The sequence below is a fragment of the Pholcus phalangioides genome, unplaced genomic scaffold, assembly GCF_987345545.1.
Source record: "Pholcus phalangioides strain wild (caught in Gottingen) unplaced genomic scaffold, Ppha-v1.0 ptg000010l_1, whole genome shotgun sequence".
NCBI classification, from domain to species: Eukaryota; Metazoa; Arthropoda; class Arachnida; order Araneae; family Pholcidae; genus Pholcus; species Pholcus phalangioides.
The window spans coordinates 8,317,825-8,345,561 of record NW_028301603.1 but is presented as its reverse complement, the minus strand read 5'-3'; the positions used below and the strand labels follow the sequence as shown (position 1 = coordinate 8,345,561).

At 36.4% G+C, this 27,737-nt stretch overlaps 1 protein-coding gene across 2 annotated transcripts; it reads right to left on the bottom strand.

The window, feature by feature from the left end:
* Positions 1-27,737, bottom strand: LOC149080839 (upstream stimulatory factor 2-like). 2 transcript variants are annotated; one of them, XM_089237505.1, is made up of 9 exons: positions 27,258-27,737; positions 21,448-21,573; positions 19,665-19,750; positions 18,928-19,107; positions 17,821-17,970; positions 17,599-17,693; positions 14,452-14,475; positions 11,739-12,004; positions 1-3,402 (listed from the first exon to the last, which is right to left on the bottom strand). In XM_089237505.1, exons 2-8 carry the CDS (start codon positions 21,564-21,566, stop codon positions 11,759-11,761), a joined length of 900 nt encoding a protein of 299 aa, XP_089093631.1. In that variant the 5' UTR covers positions 21,567-21,573; positions 27,258-27,737; the 3' UTR covers positions 1-3,402; positions 11,739-11,758. The 2 variants fall into 2 exon arrangements, with proteins under 2 accessions (XP_089093631.1, XP_089093632.1); XM_089237506.1 differs by lacking the exon at positions 14,452-14,475 and having other exon boundaries at positions 27,258-27,487.

Here is a 27,737-nt window from a genome sequence, read left to right as displayed (position 1 = left end):
TGCAGAGGAAACAAAAACTTTTATTAACACTTCAAAGGATCCAATTAGACTATCGTAATATAGCAAGTTTTGCTTCGAATTAAAAGGCTATACAATTTCATCTTTTATTTACACATTCTGCTGCACATCAGTCTACAGCATTTGAATGAATTAGACAAATCTCTGGTATATGCACGTAATATATATTTATAGTACATAATTACACAATTTTTTTTCGAGCAGCTTTTAAATCTCGATTGCGCTGCTTAGGAATTTCGTAACAATATCTACACGAACAAGATTACAAGGCACTGTAAAAAATACTGCCCTAGCATCATGCAAATGGCGCTACTTAAAAAAAATTTAGTAGGAATAATAAATGTCCCATATGAGAGCGAATAAACAAGAGGGAGATCCGATTCATCATTTTCTTCCTTTATTATTATAAATAAGTTTTTTAAAGCGATTTGAACAAGACGACCAATAGCACACACGCAACAACAAAATATGATATAGTAGTAAGATACCATTTTTTTCATCATTCAAATGTGTCAATGTCAAGTTTTTCGTGGATTTAAAATACAACATTGATGGTATCAGGCAAAAATATATTTCTATTCTCATGTTGGTGGCAGAGATAAATCGCTCGACCCAATAGATTCTATCAAAGCCATACACCGATATAGGACGGCATCTACACACACATCTCTTCCAGAAGGTTTCTTTTATTATAAAGGAATCCCCCCCCCCCCCACAATGGACACACGCTGTTAGCGGACAAAAATTACAGTCTCCATGATGTCCATTACTGATTTAACGTTTACATTTAAAAAAAAAAAATGTGATTTCAATGAAAGTATAGCCAAAAACTGAAAGAAAAGAATGGTGAAACAAATTTTTTTAGAGAATGAGGTTGGAGTGGATTTATTTTTGATTTAACATGAGCCGAAATAGCTTTTTCTTTGAAAAAAACAGTGGAACCTCTTTACACTGTCAGTTGATAGTCAAACAGAGGAAAATGTTAACATCTCAAAAATCCTTGTGAGAAATTAGTTTCTCCACATTTTAAATCATTTGAAATATACATTTCGCCTCAAAGGGGGAAAAGCCTTTCTTCTTACTGTAAAGTTAGATTTAAATTTGTCCCCTTGTTGAGAAGGAAACAAACATAATAGTGGCCTCTGTGTGGCAGGATTCTGAGCTGTTTGTGGTGGTTGCCATGGCAACATTTCACAACTACTGGTGAAGCCTAAAGCCATTTGGCATTACAGTAAAACTTCTTTCAGACACAGGTTGGGAAAAAAAAAAGTGTAAAATTTTGAAATGCATACTTTTATTTGGCCGTAAAAGAGGGATAACCTCATCTCTAAGGGGTTTCACTATAATACACAGTCGTGGCATCATCATCCCTTCAAATTTGTCAAAGTTTTTTTTGGTAGGTAAATTCAATGGAATTTCAAAAATCTTCTAGGAAAATTGCATATAGATGGCCATTACGTCTTACAATCAGCGCTCTGAGTATTCTTTCTCCCCCCCCCCATCTAGTCTAACACATACTGATTGTTAAAATATGAACTTTTGCGCTAGAAAAGGGGAAAAAATTAATTCAAGCTCTGGTGATATCTGCTAAAAATAGTGCAAGAAGCATTTACAAAAGGAAAAAAAAAAAGCAACAGATTCCTAAAATGATTCTCAATGATCAACATTAGCAATTTTAGATCAGGTTGAAAATAAGCAACTACAAAATAGTAAGGATGTATAGTCATTCCACTCACAAATCATCCAGCTGATTCGATTGTCAAGAGATTGAATTAGCGCCAAATTTTCAGCAAGAACTGGCATATATATTTTTCTTAACAAAACATTGTCATGATTTAGCAACATGGTGATATCTGTCATTTTGGAAATGGGGAAAAAACTGCCATTTGAATAAATTCTTTGGAAATATTCCTCCCCCAAAAGCAACAACTTTCTTGCACTAACGGTGAAAATTCTGGAGCTATAAAAACTTTTCAGGGGATAGGATGGAAAATATAAGGGAAACTTTGCAGCTATGTTATACTGTCCCTGAAAGCGACAGTATAAAAATAGATTCCACAGCAAACTATAGACATCCAAAATGGAAAGAATACCACTTATAATTTACGATAAATCATACATTCCGGGAAACAGTGTTTATAACATGACACAAACTAATCTCAATCTTGTTGCTGTAGGTCTGTATTCTAACTGTAGCACAATGGTTCTAGAAAGGCTGTGACTGAGAGAATGAATTTTTCTTTTTTAAAACTATATAAAGACTGCTTTTGAGAAATTTACTGTTCATGAAATCCTAAATGTACGTATAAATAGCATCTCAAACCATACACGGGACTACAAAATTCTAGAATGAAATTAAATTTGTTCTCACCCAGTACGGTTGATGTCGAGACGTGGTATTCCCCCCCCCCCCCCCCCCCCCCGTCACAGCCAGGTATTCCTTTCAGAAAGAGAAACACTACTCTAAACTTTATAAGTCATGGAAACTAATTTGGTTTCCGATTCTTTCTTGCATCTTCCACATCGCCAAGAATCCATCAAAAATTCATAAAGCATCGACAAGTTGGATATTTTAAAAAAAAAATCTCATAACAAAGAACAAAATCTGTATCAGGTACTAGGAACAGGCCAGTGAGGATTTGATATTTAATGCCCTGAATTCTTTCTCAAATAAAGGAAGAAAATGGGAATTTAAAAAAAAAGCAGGACGAGTTTCAAGATAATATTCCAACTCACATGACTCTGTCAATGCGAATTTTCATAAGAAGAATTTGGTGCTCTCAAACCCTTTGAAAAATGCAATGAAACCCATCCAGTAACAAAACCTCAATAGAGTTGATTATGGATCAAATTTAGGTATAATTCGAAACCAAAATCAATTTCACCCCCCCAAAAAAAAACTTTCGCCAAACTTAATGTCCCATGGTAATTTTTATCCCCATGAGAAGCAGCACTTGACAAAGGGATAAGGACGGTACAGTATATCTTTTTTTTTTCACTCTGTCAGAGCACGCAAATAAAGAACATTAATTTGTGAGCAACAGTGACCTTCGCTTCTTTTTGGATGTACCGAAATGCATTTATATACAAAAATTACTTAAGCAAATATTCATCGGAAACGGATCAACTCTTGAATTCAAGAAATGCATACGAAAGCAAGAGAGGGGGGGAAAAAAGAACAAATGTACGAAAGCAAAGGCACTGACAGTCAAAAGACAAGTTGTGTTTGTGTGTGCTGGGCATGCACGAATAAAGTAAATCATTTACATATATATATATATATATTTTCAATATATGTGTGTGTGTGTATTTATATGTATAAACAGCCCTCACGAATCTTTGGTGAATTCAGAAGGCTGAGCGTGTCTCCATCGTTATGAAAACCTATAGGCGATAAAAAAAAAAGAACCTTGATTAGTTGACTTATACATAAACATAACAGGGTTCATACTCATTTTCGTCAAAAATAACCTGAATCGTTCCCTGACCTCCAGGTAATTTATTTAACTGAAAATTTAATGTAAATTATAAATAACAATAATTATCATAATATCATAGCTGCCAACCTTGCAGAATGAGCATGAGGGAGATTTTCCCGCAGATCCAAATTCTATAGAAAAATATAAAAGATTTTTCATTCGCAGAATTGCCAACGGTTGTGATTTTTCTGTAGTTTCTATGGCTGAACGTACTTAACGCAGAGTTATGGGAAAGAACCCGAAATATTACGGAAGCTGTTTTTATACATTTTGCAAATACAAATATATGCAACCTGTTTCTATTTTATTTGTTTATATGAGGAAAATTTGCTTTGTTCCCCACGGAAAACAATCAAAATCACGCTGCTTTTTACCCTTTAGTGGAATAAAAAAAATCATGGTGTCAACTGATAGCCGGTTTGCATTGATAGGATGGAGATTGAAAAAAGATTTAGAGTTGACCTTGATTCATGCATATTTGTTATACAGCTGTTCTCCCTTTCTTGTTGGATGAGCTTGAGGGTTGTAAAAATATAATGTACTATAGCCGTGGTCACCCCAGAATCTTCTTGGAAGGGGATGAGTGCAAATATTTTATTGCCAAAATCTTCTAGAAACATTCAATTTATAAGTAATCAGAGAAGGGTGTTTTCACAGAACAAGTTACCTCCATAATAGTCATTAAAAGTGCTTAAGTCCTTCGGGGGGGGGGGGGAATTAAATAGCACCATTCCAACCTGTACATTTGCACCCAACTTCTGGGATCTTGTACAGTGGCCATGGCTGCAACTTGTTACTGCATGGGTGAAGAAAAAAGAGCAAATGCCAGTGAAAATGTACCGGTCGGGATGCTCTTGTTGTGGGGGGTGGGGGTAATAAATACATCTGACTTTTGCTCTTTTTTTCTAGCCTGCCAGGCCTTGTTCAAGTGAGCCATGTCTTGAAGACAGAACTCCCGCATAACATGTTTCTCATTCTTTTTTCTTCACAGCAGCAACAAATTGCGACCACGAGCACATCCATTACACAAAATTTCGATAGCAGGGGCACTATGATAGAGTGGGGACATCTGATGTACTGATGGGTTAAAATACTCTGGAGAATTATTTTTCTTGCTCCTCTCCTGAATCATCAATAACTCATCAATCCTTTCACATTAAAATAAATGGCAAATACTTAGTATGAAATTATTTTAAGAAATTTTCAGTTGCAGGCACGGGTACCATATTCAAATGAAAAAAATTCAATTTACAAAATATATATTTAATTTTTTTAAAAAATGAGTTTGGGGGTCTCTCAATTGACTGATCCCCCCCCCCCCTCAGCTGGTCAGCATATATTGCTACCAATAGCCTCCATCCAAATGTTTGCAATTCTGCATTAGGAAAAGTAAAATCGTAAGGATTTTTCCCCCTTTACGAAAATTTAACATGGTGCAAGCCATCACAATTACAGACATGGCAAAGCTGCCAATAATTGCCAACCAGTAGGTTAAATTACCCATCATAACTACTTTTGAATCGTATCTCACCAACAAACAAATGAGCTTTTTTTAGTTTGATGCCAAATGAGACATAGACTCAATGGAAATAAAGGCCAGGGCCACAATTAGAGGGGAGTAGGCAGATATGGTGCCCGAGCACTGGACTAGCTGGGCGGGGGATGCAGAACTCGCACCCAGTTCACCAATTAACTGCTCTTTCTACATTACACAGGGGAAATCAAAGTGCATGCTTGCCCCGGCTGACAAAGCATGTAGTAGTTGCCCTGCATATGGTTCATCTAATCAAATGATATAACTCACCCTTGTCAATTTTGACAGAGGCCAGAGTTTTCGTTGCTTTCTAACCAGAACTTTGTGGACTTGAATAACATGCAAAGTTATTTCAAAAAGGTTGGACAAATTGTACTTGATCAATTATGAGAATACAAAATTCTATGCAAAAACATTTCAGAGAGTTCACATCAGTACGATAATGTATTTCATGATTGAACAGGATTCCATTCGCTAATAGGGTGAATCCTACTGAGTGATCCCACTTAAAATGTTTTCCAGCTTAGTATAACTTTTTCCGTGGTCCCAACTATGGCTAATACTCATTGAGATTTTTCATTCAAAGCATTTTAATGCCTACAAAATCTTTTCTTGACGGGGAGTTTTTTTGGTTTTTTTTTTGGAAAGTGTTATAAGCAAGATCCATTGTAGCAGAATGAAATGGATCTGAAGGATAATTGTAAATGTGGATAAAGTAAGGGTGCTCTGAAACTTATATATATATATTACTCGACAGAACAAAGAAGCCCCAAAGCAGAATGTTTTGCATTGTTCAGCAAGAAGTCCTTGGCTGACTGGAAATGTTCTGTGTGTGGTAAAAATCACCATAATAGTGTTTTGAAAAAAAAAAATGTTTTTAGAGGACAAATGCAAACATTTTATACAGGTTTTTTTTTTTGAGAAATTTCGATTTTTTTTTATTTGAAAAATTTATGTATCCCTAGTGATGACAAATTGGTGAACTCTTTACCTCCCTATGTTTTCTGTTTTTTCTACACAGAACGTCTGAACTGAAGTTTACTTTTGGTTACAATATACTCGAAGGTGGCTGGAAGAAAAACGAGTTTATAAAATACAGTTAATAGAAATGAGAGTTAGTGAAACAGAGTGGATTTTAACATTATTTCTTTGGTATGCTGTTTGGGACAGAGAAACAGTTCGTGAAAAAGAGTATGTTCCTAAATTGGAGATTCGTAAAATCGAGCGTTGCCTGTACTGTGTAAAATTTTGTTCTTTCTCACTCTTCACATCTACAAAAACAAAAATTAGAGTAGGCAAAAAAAGTGTTGATTAAATATTATGCTGTAATGAAGGGAGTGTGAATGAAAGAGGTTGACAAGATAATACAGAATAACATGGGAGCGCCTTATTGTGAGGAGGGATAGCACAAATGAGACAAGACTGTCCAGAGTGATAAAAAGTGATGACTAAAACTGAAAACCACATTATGACTCATCACAAAAGTGGCAAATGATTTGAAATGAGCAAAAACGAGATGAGTTTTTGTTGAAGGCCACACAATTCTGTGATCATTGGGACACAAACACATAATTCACAGTTTGGAATAACAAAAATTGTCAAAGGAAAACCATTATAACTTATAGTATACCAGGCTAACGAACATATAGTAATATTTTTTAAGAGAGCAAAGGTACAGTATATTCTCAATAACCTAGCTGTGTGCTGATTTGACGTCTTTTAGACGGGTTTTCGTCGAGCAAAGAAGAGGAAAACGTCACTGCATGTCTGTGTGCAGAAGTTTATATTATTCAAATGGGCCTTTCAATTGACTTCCAGTAATGTGACACATCCTGGTCAGATATGTGGCGGATTAACGAGAGTCTACTTTATTAACAAAATGAGGTTGAAGATCATGCAATGAGTGGGTTAAGGTGGTGCTGTTTGAACATATTGGATCCTCTTTGTGTATATAATATGTGGATGTGCAAAGCAATACCAAATTTTGAGTGACAGTTTGATTCATCTTGTTGAGGGATAATTACATCTTCAGTGATATCTTAAGTATGGGCACAATGTATTGTTGCACAGAATTGAACAAACAGCACAATGGACAAAACAGACAAAAAAAAAAAAAATTAAACAAACACTTTTCGACCCAAAGGGATATAAGAAACCTTCCATGGGTCGTATTGATACATTACATAAAGAATTTCTGGCAACATACATAGATATATTTTACTACAATTGCTGCATTCAAGTCACACCAACTATATTACCTTAAAATGTTGAACTATAGTCTGATATGTCGAAATAGAGATATATTTTCTTACACAACAAAAATATAAACAAATTTTACTCCTTATATCATTTGCAATTTCATTAACTATCGAACGAAACGAACCGCTCCATATCTGCTATTTCCAGTATACGATCCTTTATAGTCTTTTTAAACATATAAAATGATTGCTGTTGTCTAATAATATCATCAAATTCTCTACATATTCTTGGAGCAAGAAAACATATTGATTTTTTGAAAATTGTTTTTTTAGGTAATGGTATTTGATATAAATATTGTGATCTAATAGTTCTTCTTTGTATATTCACTCTGGGATACCAATCAGGATTCTTATAGATGTATACTAAAACTTTATACAGATAAAGTTGCCGTATATTAAATTGGATCAATGATACTTTATTTCGTGCAGAACTGTTAGTTTGTATAATGTCACGTCGCAAACAGTCATAAAGATTATCAATAGTATGGATTGAATTTTTATATGTTCCCCCCCAAACTTGTAGTCCATATAAAATATGTGGGAACACCCATGCAAAAAATACTTCTTTCAAACTTTGGTGTGAGATGATAGCCTTTAATTTATACGTCATTGCTGTGATTGCTCGTAATTTATTAACAACTTGATCAGTATGATCTTTCCATTTTAGGTTAGATGAAATAATGATTCCAAGATATTTATAATGCTGTACTCTTTCAATGTATGAACAGTTACATATAGTATTTGAAAGAAAGTCGTTACATTCATGAAATTTCATTAAATCTGTCTGTGTGCTTAAGTTAGTTAAATTAAAAAGAACCCATTTAGTTTTGCTAGCATTTAGCCTAAGTCGAAGGTTTCGAATTCTTTTATTTATTACATGGATGTCTTTTTCCAAATTTTTTATCAGTTCTTCAGTTGTTTCAGCGGAGGAAACTAGAACTGTATCATCTGCGAATGAAACAAGTTGACCGGAAATATTGATATTATGAATTTCATTAATGTAAATAGAAAAAAGTGTTGGGCCAAGAACCGATCCCTGAGGTACGCCTGTATCTATTGCCTTTACCTGACTTATCGCATTGCCTACTTTAACTGTCTGTTTCCTATTTGTTATAAAAGATCTGAACCAATCGAGCGGGAGCCCTCTTACTCCAATATTTTTTAGTTTTTCCAATAAGATATCCCAGTTTACTGTATCAAACGCTTTACTGATATCTATAAATACAGCTGCTACTTTTTTGTTATTATTAATTTTATTTTGTATATAATCCATTAATCTAATCATAGCCATTTCAGTATTCCTTTTTTCCCTGAAACCAAATTGATGATGTGAGTAGTAGGCAATGGCGTGTAAATAACTATTAAGTTGTCGTTTTACCCATTTCTCTAATAATTTTGACATAATAGGTAAAATCGAAATTGGTCTGTAATTGTTCATGTCATCTTTATTACCTTTCTTGTATATAGGCGTAACAATCGACTTTTTTAGTTCATTATAAAATATTCCAGTATCTAGAGATTTATTAATCAGATGGGTTATTAGTGATGGGTGGTGACGATAGATAATTTTAATCATTCTTGGTGTCAGACCATCACTTCCTGCCGGCTTATTAATATTAATTGAGTTAACCAAGCTTTCAGTTTGTGGCAAGTCAATTTCGTGAAGAACAATTGAATTGAGTTGAGAACTTTCGTTGTTTACAAAGTCATTTGTTTGATTGTTTACTTCAGTGTCCCTTACTTGATTTATAAAGTTATCATTAAAATCGTTAGCTAGTTTATTTTGATCATCACAATTGGGTAATTTCCTAATTTTTTTGTTGTTTACAAAATGGTTTATAAATTTCCACTGACTTCTTTTATTTGATCCCAAATTGATAAACTTTTCCCTAAAATAATTATCTTTCTGTTTTTTGATTGCTTTCTTTAAATTAGTATTATATTGTTTATATTTGATTTCATAATCATGTCTGAATGGATTTTTACGATGCTTCATATATAGTTTTTCCTTAATATTTATCATTTTAATTAGGTCATCCGTAATCCATTCATTAAGCTTTGCCCCATTTCTATCTTTAACATATTTTTTTTTTATAAATAAGCTTGAATTCAATCTAAGGATGTCAATAAAACGTATATAAGCCTGATTTGTATCGATTTCATCAAACACCCGCGTGAAATCAACACCCCTAATAAATCGTTCAAATAATTCATAATTTATCCAAGTTTTTTCTATATAATTTGAATTGTTATCGCTATTATATGGTGAACATTTTCTTATGTAACCAATTAGTAGATGATGATCAGTGATTCCCGCATCATATACGCCCATTTTACACTGAAAATTATTTTTTTGCGAACGGTAAAACACATGGTCAACATCAGTTGAATCAGTAAATCCGATTCTTGTAACACATTTTTCAAATGAAGAAAAACCATTTAAACAGAATAAATTCAAATAGTCATTAATATTTATGTCATTATCATTGAATAGGTTCACATTCATGTCACCCATAATTACCATATCCGAGTTTTTAAATTTGTTCAAATATATTCTAAGTTCATTATTAAATTGTTCAATGGTATAATTATGAGATCTATAAAATAGTGAAAATATAATATTGAAATCACAAATTTTTAATGTTAAAATTTCTGCTGTCTGAAATTGACTAGAGATTGAATTGACTTTTATACCTTCTCTAATGTATATGTAAACCCCTCCTGATTTATTATATTCACGACAATTATAAAAACTATAATAACCTGGGATTGTGTACATATTCACTTCACATTCCTTAATCCAGATTTCAGTTAGACATATCACATCAAAATCTTCATTAGTATATTTTAAAAATACCATAAAATTATCAAAGTTTTTCCTCATACTCCTCACATTACAGACAATATATTTCAGTGTCGTATTACAAGCTGTTTCATCGGTATTTAGAAACTCTTTTATAGAATTAGGCGAATTCAAGACAGGCACTCTATCGTTGTTCAATTCTATATAGTTTTCAGTTTCCAAGTCAAACATTGTTTACAAGTATTTTTTCCAATTCTTTGGTGTTTCTTATCCTTAATACCGTGGATGTCTCCGTCTGTCTTAAAAACACTTTCCCATTTTTAGTCCAGGCAAACTGGTAGTTTTGTTCATACTTGAATTTCCTTACAGCATAAAACAGTTGCTTGATGTGTCGAGTCAAATGTTCGTTGATGTAAATTCTCTGAGGAGTAAAATTCTTATTGATGATATCAGTATCTAAGGATGGGTGCTTTTTAACAGCATCAATCCAAGTCGTCTTTGATGATTCCTCCTTGAATCTGACAATAATTGGATTAGGTTTCCCCTTTGTGAATGATGGTACCCTATGTGTTTTCTCAATTTCGGTATCTTGGGTGATGTTGAGCACATCCTTTATGTTGTTCAACATTTCAATTATGTTTTCATTTTTCTCCTCAGGAATACCATTTATTTCGATGTTATTTGCTTTACTCCTATATTCTATATCTGAAAGTGATTCTTTTAGTTCAAATATGTCTCTATGCAGTTGAATATTTTCGTTCTTTAATTGCAAGTTTTCATCACGCAAATGGGTTATTTCATTAGATAAATTTTGCACCTTGTTGTCAACCTCTTTTAATAGTTCCATATGAAACTCTAAGCTTTTAGTAATGTCACCTATATCTTTTTTGTATTCCTTCATGGTATCCTGAATTGAAGCCAGGTTATTTTGGATCATTGCTTTCATCTCTTGCTTGAATTGATCCAAGACATGTTTAACATTTTGAGCCCCTCACTGGGCTCAACACAATTTTTGCATACATAATTTTTTTTCGACTCTTTGTTCATTTTGCGGAAAACAGCTTCAGTTTTCCCTATACAGGTTGGATGGAATAATTTTGAACAGCACTTGCATTTCAGCACCTCATTAATATCATATATCGTGGCAGAGCAAACGTTGCAGTTCATCTTGCAATAATTTTTTTCAAGTGTTTATTTTTTTTTAAATATAGATGGCGACTTAATCGTTTGTCATTTAACTTTAGGGTTAAATCCAATTTTATTTATTTCATTTGCATCTTAATTAACACAGCTAATTGCATAAACGATGTTAATTTTCAATTATTGGCATAGTTAAACATATTCTGCGTCACTCACCGTATTTAGAAATCGAAGAATCGAACAGAAAACAAATTTTTTTTTCAACAGCGTTACACGGGCGTGTTTGTAAACAACAGTGACCGTTGCCACCGTTATAGTATAGTATTGTTAGATTTATCTTGTCGAAAATAATGTTGCAGATTAAAAAAAAAGCAGAAGGGTGCGAGACCATGAGATGAGTTGGGAAGAAAACACATGAAGGATGGAATTACCATTTTTCAACTCACACCCCTGTTGTATAGAATGAAATGTGAAGATCAATACCATATGTTCAAAACCACACGTACCGTTTATTTTCCCCACATGACTAAGAACTGCTGTTACCACTGGTGGTGATGGAGGAGGCGACTGTTATCCCGTTTTGCTGGAGGTGAGCTCGAAGAATCTCATTTTCGTTTCTGAGGTCCTCGCACTGCTGTTTCATTATGTCGAGTTCGACCGTGAGCCTTTCATTTTCTTTCAGCATCTCAGGTACACGAGCACTAGCCGCTCTCAACTCTTGAATATAATCACACGCTTTTGCCAGAATGCCACCTTTACTCTGGTTATGGAACTATAAGGAATGAAAAGAAAGAGGGGAAAAAATTGTGCACACATATACACACATAAGGTCAGAAACAGATCTGTTCGAGGACATGCCTGTACAACAGCCCAATAATAATTCAACATGTATTTGTGCTGTAGGTTTGCTGATCATCACGGAAGGGGTGGCTTGGGAAAAAATCTCTACCTGTGCAGGGTTTTTCGTGCCCCATCCCAATTTTTTTTTTTTTTGCCTTTGATGCTCATCCAAGTGCAGACAAATATTTTTCTTTTATTGTTTTATCAAAAAAAATCCCCCTTTCATCTTGGATTTGTCACCCCTCCTACAGCAGCATCCCGTGTGACCGCTTATCCCGAGAGCCACCTCTGCATCGTGGCAACAAAGCTTTTTCAAAGCAATAACCAATTCAAAGTTGGAAAACCTCAGAAAATCATATTTAACTGATCACCACTAAGCATTAGTGGCCTAGAGGGTCCCAAACCCGGATGTTTGCAACAACTGCATAGCGGCTAGATGACAAAACTGTGGATATTTATGATCAAGTTTCCACAGATCGTTTTTTTTTCCTGTCAATTTCTGAATTTTTTTTAAAAAATTGAGTGATCCAATCTTATATGATTCTTGAAAAAGACACAGGTGCAATCTTGTGGGAATGAAGCAAATTTATGTAGTAAACATACTGTCTCTGAATGTGGGTGGACATGTGCGAAAGTACAATAATTTCCGATGTATAACCCAAAGGAGAAAAACCTTCAGAAATTTGAAAATCTGGTACAATAGCCACTCATTCAGGTACACAACTTGATATTTCATCCACCTATTTGTGATAGCCCGCGGGGTTATATATTTTATACCAATACAGTTTATACTTCCTCTGTACTTAAAAGTAATGGAACTACTTTTCAATGTCGTGACATCGCAAGATCAGAATAGATGGCGAGGAGGAGGGAAAAAAAGTTCATTCAGATTTTTCCCTCTGTACTATTTTTTCTCAGAACTTGGAAAGTAAACATCCCACAGGATGCATGATTGAAATCTTTACGAGTATTTCACGTGCTAAAGAAGATCAGCGGATGCATCACTGATCTAGGACATGGGTAATCTCGCCAATTCGACTGTGGAGAGGCCAAACTGACACTGGCAGTTTAGCAAAGCACAATAGCTACAATTTACTTTATGTATGGACATAAGTTTTAAAAGCATCAATATTTTAAAGGGTAAACTTTTGGGAATAATCCCCACAAAAAGTATGGATTTTTCTCCATCATGGTCGACATTTGCGAAGTATAATTTTTTTGGAGTCTAAGGGGATGGAGTAAAAATACGGGAGCCTTCCAGAGAATTTGAGATTTGGCAACTATGGGGACAAGTTGGAGCACGTCAGGCCTTAGTGCTTTGCCTAGAACCATGCAACCAAGCACAAGAGGAAGAAAGTCTAAGTACATACATTATTGTGCACTAGCTATAATACCCAGCGCTGCCCAGGTTTTCTTCAATTACTGGAAGTGATAAACCATTATAAAGGCATATAAACTATTATACACATACCAACAGGATTAAAGAAGTGACAAACTATTGTAAAGGCATATACATGCCTGAAACGCATTGCTATGGAATCATGGAAGCCAAAGTAAATATTCCGAAAATGATTGTTGAGGTCCAGGAACCATTATTGCCCGACAGTTTTTTGCCCATTTCGAGCATTTGCCCTGCTCTGAAAATTTTTTAAAGTAGCCTCTTGTTCAATCCCGACCCTGTTTGATATATCTGAAAAATTTGGAGACGATTTATCTAAAATTGTATATTTGTGTAGAGAACACACGCACATACAGAAAATCAATTTTTTATATACATAAATTGTAATTAATTCCTAAAAGAATACTCTAATTCGAAGGTTCTTAACATTTTGTGCTCCACAAACCCCCCAATAAAAAGAAAGCCAAAGACACTTTTACAATATAATATTAAGTATATAGCAATGTGAAAAGAATAAGTTAATTGTTTTCTCGTCCATGACTCCCTGAAATCTCTTCAAGGACCCCTGGTTAAGAACCTCTGTGCTATGTGTAATTCATAACTGTATAAAGTTACTACAATCCCTCACTACCTTCACATTCCGATTCAAAATTTGTAGATATCATACATGCCACCCTGTACAAGTGACCATGTACATGACTACCACAAATCAATTAACACTGCAACCTAATTACAAAAAGAAATCTTCGCAGGCTTGTTGTACAGACGTACCCTCAGGCAGAACTGAATTTCACATACAATAACGGTGTCTGTGAAATTAAACATTTGGAAAATAATAAGAAATAAAATCCTCTCTCTGAAAAGTAATACACACATATATAGAGAGAAACCATTTACTCATTTTGTTTTTTTGTCTTACGTACACCATGCTTGCAAAAGGAACGATATAAGAAATAAGGAAACGGATGTACAAGTAATACCTCAGTTTGTGCCCAGGACGAATTCTTAGTAGTAGCACCGCAAAATGAAACAGCATTTAATGAGGTCGAATCGGGGAAAACATAAACATATATGGGTAGAAAAAAAAAATTGTATTCATTGTTAGTTTCACAGACAAAACTTAAAAAAAATTCAATCTTTATACATTATTTCAGTAAAATTTATACTACATGAGGTTACGATTATAGAAGGATAACTAAAAATAAAAAAAATCTTGGGCGTCATCGTTTTTTCACCTACACTCCAGAAACATTCATTCAGCTTATTTATACAAATTTATATTTGATTTTAAAAAGTAGTAATTCCTCATTTATTTCAAAGTAAAGTCTACACTCGCCCTACTCACTTCATATTATAGTACCTTGATTATCATGAGCCCATGCCAGAAAATTGAAATTTCCATATGAGATCGAAGATGTATCAATTTAAAACTCTACACCAGGGACCAGATGTATTTTGCTTGTCTACCATCTTATTGTAATTTTACTGAAAAAAACCTTCTTTAGCCACCCGCTGTATTATGAATAAGTTTTAAAGGCCAAACCATGGCACTAGACCAGTGTTCTTTAAGCCTCTTTACAGCTATGTATGCCTGCTGTTGAAAGTAGTGGAACAATTTTTGAGGACCTATGGAAATCGGAGATATGCAGTGATATCTCAGCTAACAAATGTTCTGGCCAAAGAACATTTTTGTTGACATGTGTGCATGCACTAATGCAAAACAGCAGCGTCATGGGCTGAATTTTCGCCCCCCCAATCGTCATCAGAATTACTGTCACTCGAGCCTGATTAACTCATGTCCACCTCAAAATGAAACAAGGATCAAAAGGAAAATCTTTTTCCAAATGTAACTCCACTTCTTTTCTGGAAGTTTTTGAACCATTTCATGCAAACTGAAAGGTTCAGCTAATAGAAAATGCATTAAACAAAAGAGCCTATATTTTTGGAATGCACGTTTTTTCAGCGCAAAACCGTTCAGTCCAAACTGAACGGTTTGGACATTCTAGAAATTTATCTTCTCCACCTGCATGTAACGAACACAGAAATGAGCTGACCAAATAACAAATCTATGGAACACCTTTGAACTCGAGTGAATTGAGTCAACGTCAGTAGACTAAAGCTGGTAATGGTTGTTGTGCACATAGTATTAAATAAAACAATCTCTCTCAACAGTACCTCTATACTTCCTGTATAAATTCTAATTTTGAAGCGGTTTATTTTAGCATTCAATTTCTTTCACCGTGCTCCTCTAGTGTTTTATAAACCTTATCTTCAAGTTTTGGCCAAAAATTTGGAATGAATTAAACAATTTTCTATAGAGACATCTATGGGAAATCACGTTTCAGCTAACCAATGTGATTCCAGAACAAATTATCTTTGTTAGCTGAGATATGTCTAATTTGCAGATAGGCAAAAAATTGAATGAGAGAAATATTTTGCAAACAGCAAAGCATGGGAATAAATAAATGGGAGAAATAATTCACAACCTGCTGGCAGTTAAGATAGAAATTAAAAAACGAAGAGACAGTATAATTATAAAATCTAAAATTACGTAGCGGCTAAAAGGAATTGGATAAATTTTTTGCAGATTGGTAGGAAATTGTAACAGACAACACACCATTCCAGCAGTGCTGGTCCGCAGACTAACAGTTGAGGAATGCCTTGGACCGTGTTTACAGTTTTTGTATTTTTTAAGCGAAAAATACCTTCCCTGTTCAGTATACTTCAACCAGACTTCAGTATAACATTTACCACTTTTAAGATCTTACTTAATGTCTCCTCGGGCATGATTAGCAAACCAGGCATTTTTAATTGGTTCCTAGTTGGGGGTAACATTCTAACGAAGTCTGACTGTACAATGAAAACACTCACATACATACCTTGAGCGAAAACATACAAATGAGCAATCAACGGCAGCAAAAAAAGAGATATACACAATGAATTAGCATGGGTAGTTTAACATACTCTCGTACCTTTGTCACCATAGAACCTCCAAACTTTCAGGAATTTTGTTTAAACAAGTTAAATGACAATTGTATATTCGTTGTGAGTAATTCTTCTCCAAAAGTAGCTTTTATTTTGCATTCACAATCAAAATTCAGGAGATGTAAGAATTTTTCGGGAGTTTCAGGGAAATCAAGTAGAGAAGTGGCAGTTATGAGAGACCCCCAAAAAATGTTTTGCCTCTAACCCTTCTAACTCATCCAGATGACCCTGCAGAAAGGGGGGGGGGGTGTGTGCTAAGACTTTCGAAATTCATCAATTTTTGTAACAACAGCTGTAGTAATATGTAAGCAAACGTCTTTGCAATAAAGTATCTCACATACATATAAACATTGCAAGTGAGTCATGCTTCAGGGGTTGCCTATTGTTTCCTGGAGGAGCAGCAAGCACAAAGCTCTATGGGCTCAGGGAAATCCTGTACAAATTTTGGAATCAGCAAAACCATTGTTATGTACGATGACTTTGTTGGAGCATGGCTGCTGCTACTCAACCATACATGCACCTCTTAAACATTCTTTACAGAAATTCCAACAAATTTGTACATGCCAGAATGTCTGTTCTGAGTGCATATGTAGTCCTAACATGTCAGAATTTGGCTTGTTTTGTGTTCTTGCTGGTGCTGCCACCCATCTTCCATGTTTTGAAGTAAAGATGACAAATGCTTGAATTCCCATGCTATGTAAGTATTGTGTTGTAATAATAATTGTGTTGTACTCTGTGAAGAGCCTTTTTGAATGGGAGACCAGCTCGCATCAGAGCATGGCTGCAAGAGGAACAGAATTTTTGAACCAATTAACAACAGCTCACTACCAATGGACTGTATATGAATAGAAACACATCATCTGATAAGATCGATCAAGGTTCCTCACTACTTCATGATGATTATAGCAGAAGGAATAGATCTGTCAGTGTTGCAAGCAAGTGAAAGCGATCTAACAGTCAAGGGATTATTCATACTTGCATATATTATGGTGGGGAAAAAATTCTCATCATTACAACTAAAACTTTACATTGACCAGTTTGTTGCCATTCCAACTATTTAAATATCCCAAATATTCCATACAAGAAATAATACCACAAATACAATATAATACGACTTTTGAACAAGAAATTTGCATGCGTACTTGTCCTTGCTTCGCATTATCGGGCGTGCAGTCTGGTACAATTTTTGATAACTTCAAAATCCAGTTATTTATCTTATCTCTCCTTCTCCTTTCCACTGTATATGTGTTATAGAGAAAATTTAGATTACATATAAAGTATTCTAAAATAAGAATTTATAAAAAATGAAAATCACAATCTAGTAATATTTATAAGCAAGGTGTGAAACAAATCTACTGAATCACCTTCGTTGTGTGTCGCTCGCCTCCTTTCATCCCGAGCTGTCCTAGTGCTCTCGAGTTTCGGACTAAATTGGTGTGTACGAGGTGCTAACGTTCTTTGACCAGAAGCAGTTTGTATGACGTCTTGTGGAGACATCATCACATAAAACGGACCTTGAATGGAAAGGGGAAAAATATCAATTTCCATGTTTTCAATATGCAGTATAGAATGCATTCGAAAGAGAGTCTCAAGATAAATGAACCCCATTGATAAAAGGTCATTTTGAATGTTTTCCCCTGCCACCAGTGGTTTTTAGGTCTGTGAAATACTGTAACTCAAGCCTATATTTACAGCTTGACTGGATCTGCTGCATTGCAATTGGTTATTTAGCACTGGAACTGATGTTGCACGAACATCAAATGTAATAAGGAATTTGTTTTTACTCATATTCTTGTTAGCCACAAAACAGAGCAGATGAACTAGCACCAATGACTTTTTTTTTGCCAGAGAAACAGTCCCTTGATAGTTGCAAAAAGTAATCGGTTATATCTCACTTATTGCTCAATTCAAAATTTTAAGATTCTTCTCATAAAAACATATCTTAGAAATGTAAATTTATTGATGAAATACTACTACTACACCAGACATGTATCTCATCCATAATCCTCTGCAGAACTTCTAACGAATTGTTGGAATGTGTGTGTACGTATAGTGAACCTTCTGTGAAGTTTGTGTAATGCTTGTTTGCATAGTGTTGCCATCTGCAATGAATTTTTGAAACAATGAGTTTTTCTCAACTCATAATGAGTGAAGTGTAATGAATGAATAATTGTACCGTTGTACGGGTCTTGCTCTCTGTGGTGAGACTTTTTGATGGGGTGATCGGCTTACATTCGCGCCTCGAAGTTAGGAACTGCAGAAAACCAACTTCAGCCAACCACCACTGCGGCGACAGTGGGGGCTTGAACCCGGATCCTCATGATGCGAGTCCATTACTATGACCACTCGACCACCACAGTGGCATTGATAAAGTATTGAATGATATCAATATTTACACGAACTACTAAGTTTTTTTTCGAGATCCGATTGCATCATACAAATATAGGAAGAGAATAACAGCAGAAACTAACCATCCGCATTTGGACTTGTTCCGCCATTCGCTGCTGTAAATGTATTGGCAATGATAGCTTGCGCCACTGGTTGCCCAGCCACCAGAGCTGCAGATGACGTGACATTCTGTTCAGAGGAGACATCCTCTGGTGTTATGTCTGGCGTGACATGCACGACGCGATACGTCACTGTACCACCCCCTATATAAAAAAGAAAATTTTACGACAGGAATGAAAATAATAAATATCAGCCACATGATTAATATTTTTCTCCATTAGAAGAAAGAACCTACTGTGGCAGCAACCATTAATTTCCTAGAGACGCTAAATGCATACATGGTTCTGAGTCTTATACGTATACCATTGATGTAAGGCACCAGTTTTTTATAAAACATTCGACCAATGAAGGGATACGGCTAGACTTTTTCACGGACTTTTACGGCAGGATCATTTTGTGACCCTCTAGGATACCCGTATCCAACAGTGGTTATATATTTAGCTGACTACATCATCCATACACATTGAACATCATTCAGCAAAATAAAAATTTCATTTAGAGTCACTTTTAACAATTGAAATAGCTATTTCCTTGGTCAGTATGAAATATTTTTGGTAACCTTTGAATTTTGTCTTAACGAGATTCAACCGTGTATGAATAATATACAGGCGTTTTAAAAATAGCCCAGATATTTAGAATAAGAAAAGTGATCATAAGAGATTATATTTGTGAACAAAATATCACAAGAAAGTAATATTACCATCATCGGATGTCTGCAATGAGAACTTTGTATCATTTTCTGTGATTTGTGGGGGATCATCGACATTGACTTTCACATCCTGAGGGCTATTTGAAAGGGGGGAAAAGAAAAATATGGATTACCAAGACAACAAAATAGCAACAGATTCATTAGCTCATATTTTTCCTATTTCACCAATACATTTCGATTAATTTCAGCAAATATTATTGATACTTTAACACACTCTTCAAAGAAATAGTATTATTATTATTAGTTTTTTTTATATTCAGCACATATTATTCTTTTAACATTTTTCATTTAAATTAAAAAAAAAAAATTAATCATTTCATATTTTTAAATTTTCATTGCTCTGGTGTGAGCCGCCCCATGATACTACACACCAGCTGAGATGAAGAAATTGGCACCATGCCGATAAAGGAGTGGTACAACTTCTTCAATGATGGCAACTCATCAATGCAGAGTGAAGCATATTCTGGTAGGTCCCTCAACATTGACTGAGTGAGGGCTCAGGTGATGCACAGGATCATTAAATCAAGATCAGAGAATTCTTAGAAGAGGCAAACATTAGCATTATATCTGTTCATTCCAATTTGACTGATGATTTGGTTTTCAGGAGATGCAATAATGGAGCCATGTTGACTGTCTACTCGAAGGAGTATTATCGAAAGTATCGGACAAGGAGTATTATCAAAAGGTTCTGCATCGCAATTGGCAACTCCATTACTATTTCTGCAGTACTGTTCCAGTTTTTCCTGCCATTTGGTCAAAAACAAGTTTTTTTTTTCTCTTTCCCTGGAAGTGTGAATTTTCGTTTACGACTGCAGTGCCCCAGTACCCATTCAATGATGAATTAAGAGATAAGGCCGTGCAATCAATAGAGTTGAAGACAATGGGCTATGCAATTATAATTTCAGACATAGGATCTGTCAATTATAAATTCATTTGGCTTAGTTAAAATTTTGGACATAGGGCTTTATAGTTATAGCCTAAATTTGACGTACAAGGGACAGTTATACAAATTTGCCAGACATAATAGACCTGTCAATTACAATTTTTTTTGACAGTTTCGGATACAGGGAAGGCTGCAGAGAGTGAGTGACCAAAACAGTGTGCAAGCATGTGAATGACTAAAAGAGTGACTTTGGAGACATGTGTACTTGCAGGGGGGGGGGGGGAGAAGAAAGCCAAGCGGGGTTATAGTAAATGGTGGTGTGCAGGATGGGAGGGGGCATGATAAATCTGCATCTGCCCAGGAAGCAAGGGACTAGATCAGTGAATGACCAAAAAGTGATCTAGAGAGTTTTCAAGCACATGAATGACCAAAAGAGTGACCCATAAAGCAAAAAAACAATGTCAGTGAGCAACCAAAAGATTGACCTAGAGCATGTGCAAGTGAGTGAGTAAATGAAACAGAGTGTGCAAGCATGTGAGAGACCAAAAGAGTGACTTTTGAGACACAGTTGCACTTGCAGGAATGTAGGGGAGGGGGGGGGGGAAGGCTAAATCGGTTATAGCACAGGGTGGCGAATTCAAGGAAAAAGTAGTCAAGAAAATTGAACTAAAATGGGAGGAGGGCAGCAAAATTTGTATAGCCTACAGGTGGCAAAACCGTAAATGTGCCTTTGGACACATTGCTATTAATTTGTGTGATTGGACAGTCCTTTCTCCGTGCTTTTAGTTATAAATTTACTATATGGCATTCATAATAGTCAAATTAATCGCAACAGATATAGATAAATGCAAAGCTGCATGAAGTTAATCGAATCTGAAAACAAATCCTTACCTCAATGCTTCAGAATATATGATATTGGCATGTAGACCTCTCGTTGGATTGCACTCCTGAACGACTTCAACAACTTCCCAGCGACCACTTGATGTATTATCTTCGCCATTGACATCCATCTGGACACTATGAAATAATAATTATGAAAATATTGCTATGAAAAAAAATAAAACCTATTTATACGCTGTATTATATATATATATATATATATATAAGAATTTTCTCAATTTTATTTTTCCTTAAGGGTCAAGTATTACGTCAGATTCGATAAGGGGGAGTTTCGATTTGCTGACTGTTGATGATTGAGGAGGGAGAGGTTTGAATGATGATTACATCATCAACCACCCTTTATAAAAATACAAAATATTCTTAATGGCATCTTACTGGGTATACTAAAAACGAGAAAAACCTTTGCCTAGTGTGTGTGGACAACTGAACTTATATTATACCTGTTGATAACACCTCTATAGAACCACGTTAGTGATCTCTAAATGTCCCGCTGATTCTTCAAGTGAGCTGGAAATGTGTCCAGGCCACTCAAGTGTTCTAAAAATGTGTAGCGAACCACTCAGGTGCTCTGGAACCGTGCCACGCATCACCCAAATGATCTATAAGTATGCCACACATCACAAATAATCTGGGAATGTCCCACAGGCAACTTGAGTGATGTATAACTGCACTGCAGGCTGCTTAAATACTCAAAAAAGGCATGTCTAAATGTGCCTCTGGCCACTTAAATGTTCTGGAACTCTGCCGTGGGTTATTCAATTGATCTGTAAATGTGCCGCAGGTCACTAAAATGATCTGTGAACGTGCCACAGGCCTACTTCAGTGATCTGAAAATGTGCCACGGACTGCTTAAATGTTCAGCTTAGTTTATTTTTACAAAATTAGGTTTGAGGTAGCGGGCAACATCAGATAACCCCGAGGGTCACATTTGGGATGTGGGCCATAGCATATATGACTTAGAGCAGTGATTCCCAACGTGGGCGTTAATGCCCCCTTGGGGGCGATGGAAAGTTCCAGGAGGGCGGTAGAAGCAATGGGTATAACATAGGATCCTATGGGTTAGATTGTGTTGGGGATGGGGGCGATGGGACAAAAAAGGTTAAGAAACTATGACTTAGAAGGTGGTTCACAATGAATTTCCTAAAGAGAAATTTTGTGTTCTTAGCCTAAAAATAGCATTGAAGTTAACAGAAATCGATTAAATAGCATATGAAGGTATTTTCTTCCGAAATTTTAAAATTTGTTTTTAAATATTTTTGCATAAAAAAAGTTATTTTTATCATGGGGGGGGGGGCATAGCGTACATCTCTGATCCCAATATATACGTTAGGAGGAGGTGGGGGAAGTGCTGATGAAAATTTGCTGACAAGGGAGGAGGGGGGTCAGAGTTTTGCTAACAAAAAATGGCTAAAAATCTGCTTACGTAATACTTGAATGGCCCCCTTAACCTTAATTATTTAAGCACATCAAGGGATAGTTATAACTGGGCACGTGATTTTAAACGGGGCTTGAGAAATAATTTAGACAACTGCGGAATATTTCTTGGTAAACCAAACATATTATTTTAGTTTATATAGCCGAAACTTTTTTTTTCGATAAAAATTATCCAAAATGTTTTTTTTAGACTTTACAGGGATTTAGTGATCATCCTATTACTTGCCGATTATTCCTATGTACCCTTCCTTCACATCCTAGGACTACCACCACCACCTTGTAAAGGCACCTCAAAACATTTCTTCTGGGAAATTTCTACATTTCTAAAATCCACGTGTACTTATTTGGTTTCTGAAACAGCTATAGTATATAATCTACTTTTTTATTTGGCGATTTCCTTTCTAGCATGTTGGTGCTTTTCTTCCTGGTTACGATGGGTCGCCCATTTTCTTCTGTGTGGGTTTTTTGTCTGTCTCTGTTGTAATTACTATTCACTCCCAAGTTGCCATTCCTTCCCTTTTTTTTTTACTGTTGGTTATCGTTTGAAGGTGACGTCACCCTCAAGACCACAGTATCCCAAAATTTTTGTTCTATCGCCTCCCCCTCCTTCAGAAATTTTTTTCTCCCATCGCCCCTGACTTAAGCGAACCCATAGATTTATAACACTTTGACTCTCAGCATCCTCCCCATTTCTTATGTTATACTTGTAGCTTCTGTGCCCCTCCCCTTGGGCCATTCCATCGCCCATATTGCCAATTTTGGGAAAAAGTGCTCTAGAGGTAGCTAGTAATAGGCTTTTGTATATAGAGCGTTAAATGTATAACATGAGTCTAGAAAATTTTATGTTGCCCTCAGACTCCAAGTTTGTCATCATACATAAACAATTTTAGCGCTAACACCAATTTTTAAGTTGCTATGATGACCAGGGGTTTGTCAAGTCCAGATACTTACAGAAACTTTTGCACTGGGCCCCAAATGATAAGGGGCGCCGAAACACGTTAGATATACATTATGAGTATTACAGGAATTGAAGGTGTCTTCTGATGTGGGAAATATTTTCAGCCAGAAGGCCTTTCATGCCTCTTTTTTCCCGACTTGTATTACTTTTATTAAAAACTCAGAATCGAATCTCAATACAGTACAGTATTTCCAAAAAAAAAATATATTTAAAAAACGAATGAATTAAAACCTATGATTAGCTGACCATTTTAAATAGGGATACTGCACTTGGGTCACGTTCCTACCTGTCACACGAGGAGAAACAAAAATGTGCTCACATGAGAAAACCCATGCACTTTAGCGCCCCCGATCACTGGCCAGTCTCCCGTCTCGCTAGACTTTCCTATTAGTTCAATCAGGGGCAGCTCGGTTGCACTGGGTGTGCTCTAGAAGGGCGTCAAATCTGAAGTGAAAGGGCAAAAAAAATTTTGAAAAAATTATTTGTGCCCACTGTAGAAGGGGCACCAAGTCTGAGCCAAAAAAACTGGTACACCTGCCTAATATCGTGTAGGGCCCCAGCGAGCCCGCAGAAGTGCTGCAACACGACGGGGCATGGACTCGACTAATGTCTGAAGTAGTGCTGGAGGTAATTGACACCATGAATTCTGCAGAGCTGTTCATAAATCCGTAGGAGTAAGAGGGGGTGGAGATCTCTTCTGAACAGCACGTTGCAAGGCATCCCAGATATGTTCAATAATGTTCATGTCTGGGGATTTAGATGGCCAGCGGAAGTGTCTAAAGTCAGAAGAGTGTTCCTGGAGCCACTTTGTAGCGATTCTGGACATGTGGGGTGTCGCATTGAATATTAAAATATAAAAGTTTTATGTGTTAATTTGTGTGCGTAATCATCTTAAGTTAGAGGTAAGAAATTCACCAAAAGCGCTGCGAAACGCTTCGAGTTGCTGATTAGTCCGCGCGGAAACAGCCTCGAGTGCAAAGGGTTAAAGATTCCTAATCTCATCTTGCGATATATTCTGCCAGGCCATTTATCAATTGTTGCTCCAGATTTGCATATTTTGGGATGCCCGAATCTGGCTGCCTACTATGTCCCATACATGTTTGATTGGAAAAAGGTCCAGTGACCTTGCTGGCCAAGGAAGAGTATCAACAGCACTGAGGCAGTCCATAGACCCCAAAGCAGAATGTTTTGCGTTGTTCTGTAACGATCCCTCAGCTGACTTAAAATGTTCTGCTGTAAAAATTTGCATCTACATAATAGCGTTTTTCTACACTTTTCTTAAAACTCTTCCAGATTGTTCTGCAACAGCACTGGTTGTTCTGCGATGTACGTCGCACATTTCGGGATATTCCGCTTTGGGGTCCAGAGATATGCGAGAAACATGGGATCCTGGCACTACCTTCTTGGAAAATAGCCCCCTGGACGATGTGCCATGAAGGGTGACACAACCAGCTGCAGGATGTCATCAACATATTGAGTGCGAACAATTGCAGTTAAAATTGTGTGCTGCATGACTAGAGGTGACCTGTTGGTGTAAGAAACACAACACTACATATGCAATCAGACAACTACGTACACACAGTTACACTTTCGGCACAACTCACTAGGTAGTAAATCGCCCATAGATATGGTGATGGGCCTGAGTTGTGCTTGGTTTGAAAGACAGAAAAACAAAAAAAGAAAGTGCTTAGGCTGCTTTTTCCGTGCAGTTTTTTTTTTATGCGCTGATGCTTAAGCTGATTTTATTTTCTGTGCCATTTTTTCACGTCGTAGCTATTTTTCTTTATATCTATGTGTTTTTAATTGTTTTTCGGTGTTCGGGCAATAATCCTAGAGCATGGCACCAAAGTAGGTTTCGTGATTTAAAAAAAAGTAGCAAAATCGTGGTGTACCATATATTGGGAATTATACGATTATATATCTCTCATTCGTTTTTATTATAATTTTTTCAGAAGGGATTATACTATTCCCGGTTCTCTTGGGGTAATAATAAAAATTATAAATATATGCCCGACTTTTGCTTTTATTTGCTTTTCTTTCCGTAATAAAGTGATTGTGACGGCAGAGGCATAGACTTCCAATATAAAAATAAGAGCTAGTATGCAGATTTCACGAATGTACTGACTCTCTCTGTGTCCTCACAAATACGACTTAAAGAAATTTTGATCAACACACCACCCAAATGTGAATACTGAGAGACCCAGGAATAGGTACAAGACATTTTCTCAAGCGAGGGGAAGATTACTGCAGGAAAAAAAACAATCCTTGAATCTTGGCTTCGTTTTAGTGACGTAACCTGTAACCTAATAGAGAAACCAGACTTTTTAACGGTATACTACTATATTACCAATAGAGTTTTTAATGAACAGTTAACTTAGGAACTCTTGGTCTAGTACTGAGTAACCCAATATATAAATCCACCAATAATTTCTTTTGGTTTAAGATTTCATTCTGGCACACACACATCCTGTGGACCCTCGGGCCAGACAAGGTGCATTTTAAAAAGAACTATGGGCTTCCGCATGGCCCTCACAAGGGTAGAGCTGGCAAGGCTCCAGTCAAGGAGGAACTCTCCCTGATTAGGTGCCCGAGTGGCACAGTGGCAAAAATGCTTGTTGTACGCTATGAAGGTTACCATCGAGGTCCATGGTTTTGAATCTGGCCAAAAGAGCATCAGAATCAAGTTCTTCACCTACAGAGCCTTGGACAACTGCCAATGGATGTCATCTTTATTTCCCCCGCAACTCCATTGGCTGGCGATATATGGCGACCAGAGTAGTTGCGTGGTAAAGTAACCAGGGAGGTTCTGATACGATTCTAATATTTCATAGTTCATCTTTACACGTTATAGAGGATTATGAACAGTCTGGCATGGGGAATGAGGGACCTGCCACAGTTCCAAGCCTTGTGGTAGCCCTGCTGTAGGACATGGCAGGCCATGGACCTCCAGGCAGTTTTATTTTTCCTTAGAGGGAACTCCTTCCCTCCCCTCTTTCCTATCCAGCTAGAAATATCTACAAATTCACAGTAAAAATTAAAACCAGGTCTCATTTTCATGAGGCCCCAGGCCGTTCCCAAATTAGTCCATGCGTTTAGACGGCATCAGCACAGTCCCCCACCCACTTCTCAACGGGATCCACGGATTGCATGTCGAAAACATGCACAAACAATCCTCAAGCTTCTTCGCGATTATACGCAAACAAAACGATCTCACCGACTTTCCCAGTCCTTCGCTTCCAGGGACTTTTCAGGACCGGAAGGGTCGAACATTTCAATGCGAACTCGAACCCACGGCCCTCGACGTAAGTACGGTAGAAAATTGTTCATTTATCAAATCGATGATCCATTAAAGTCCAGATAAATTATTAAATTATAATAAATTTCATGGAACTCGAAGTTGCATGCTCACCTTCGCGACTTCCTGGTGTGCTTTTTCCTCCTCTTCCTTCTTATAACCTTTCGGACATCAAGAAACGACGAGCAGACGACGAATTGTATACCCTCGACGACTAATAAAAACGCCAATTTATAACGGTAATAATGAATCCATTCGAGTCCATGTGTGTAACCAGCCGATGGAGATCTCTATTTGTTTTGAATTTTGTCCACCTGATCACGGGGCTAAACAACGGGTCATGTGAGCAAATGGACATGTGACAAGATGGCGGATGGATCCGTACTTACAAGATCAAGGAAATGATTCGCTCAATATAACTTGGACTTCCTGCTATGAATTTATCGCAGCGAAAATTCACGAATTATTAAATCGAAACCAGCGTGTCTTTATACATCGGACTACGTTGTGATATTATATACGGGAAATGCCAATAAAAACAATAAATTAATATTAATTAACAATTGCTCCGGTCTTACTAGATACTACTTGAAT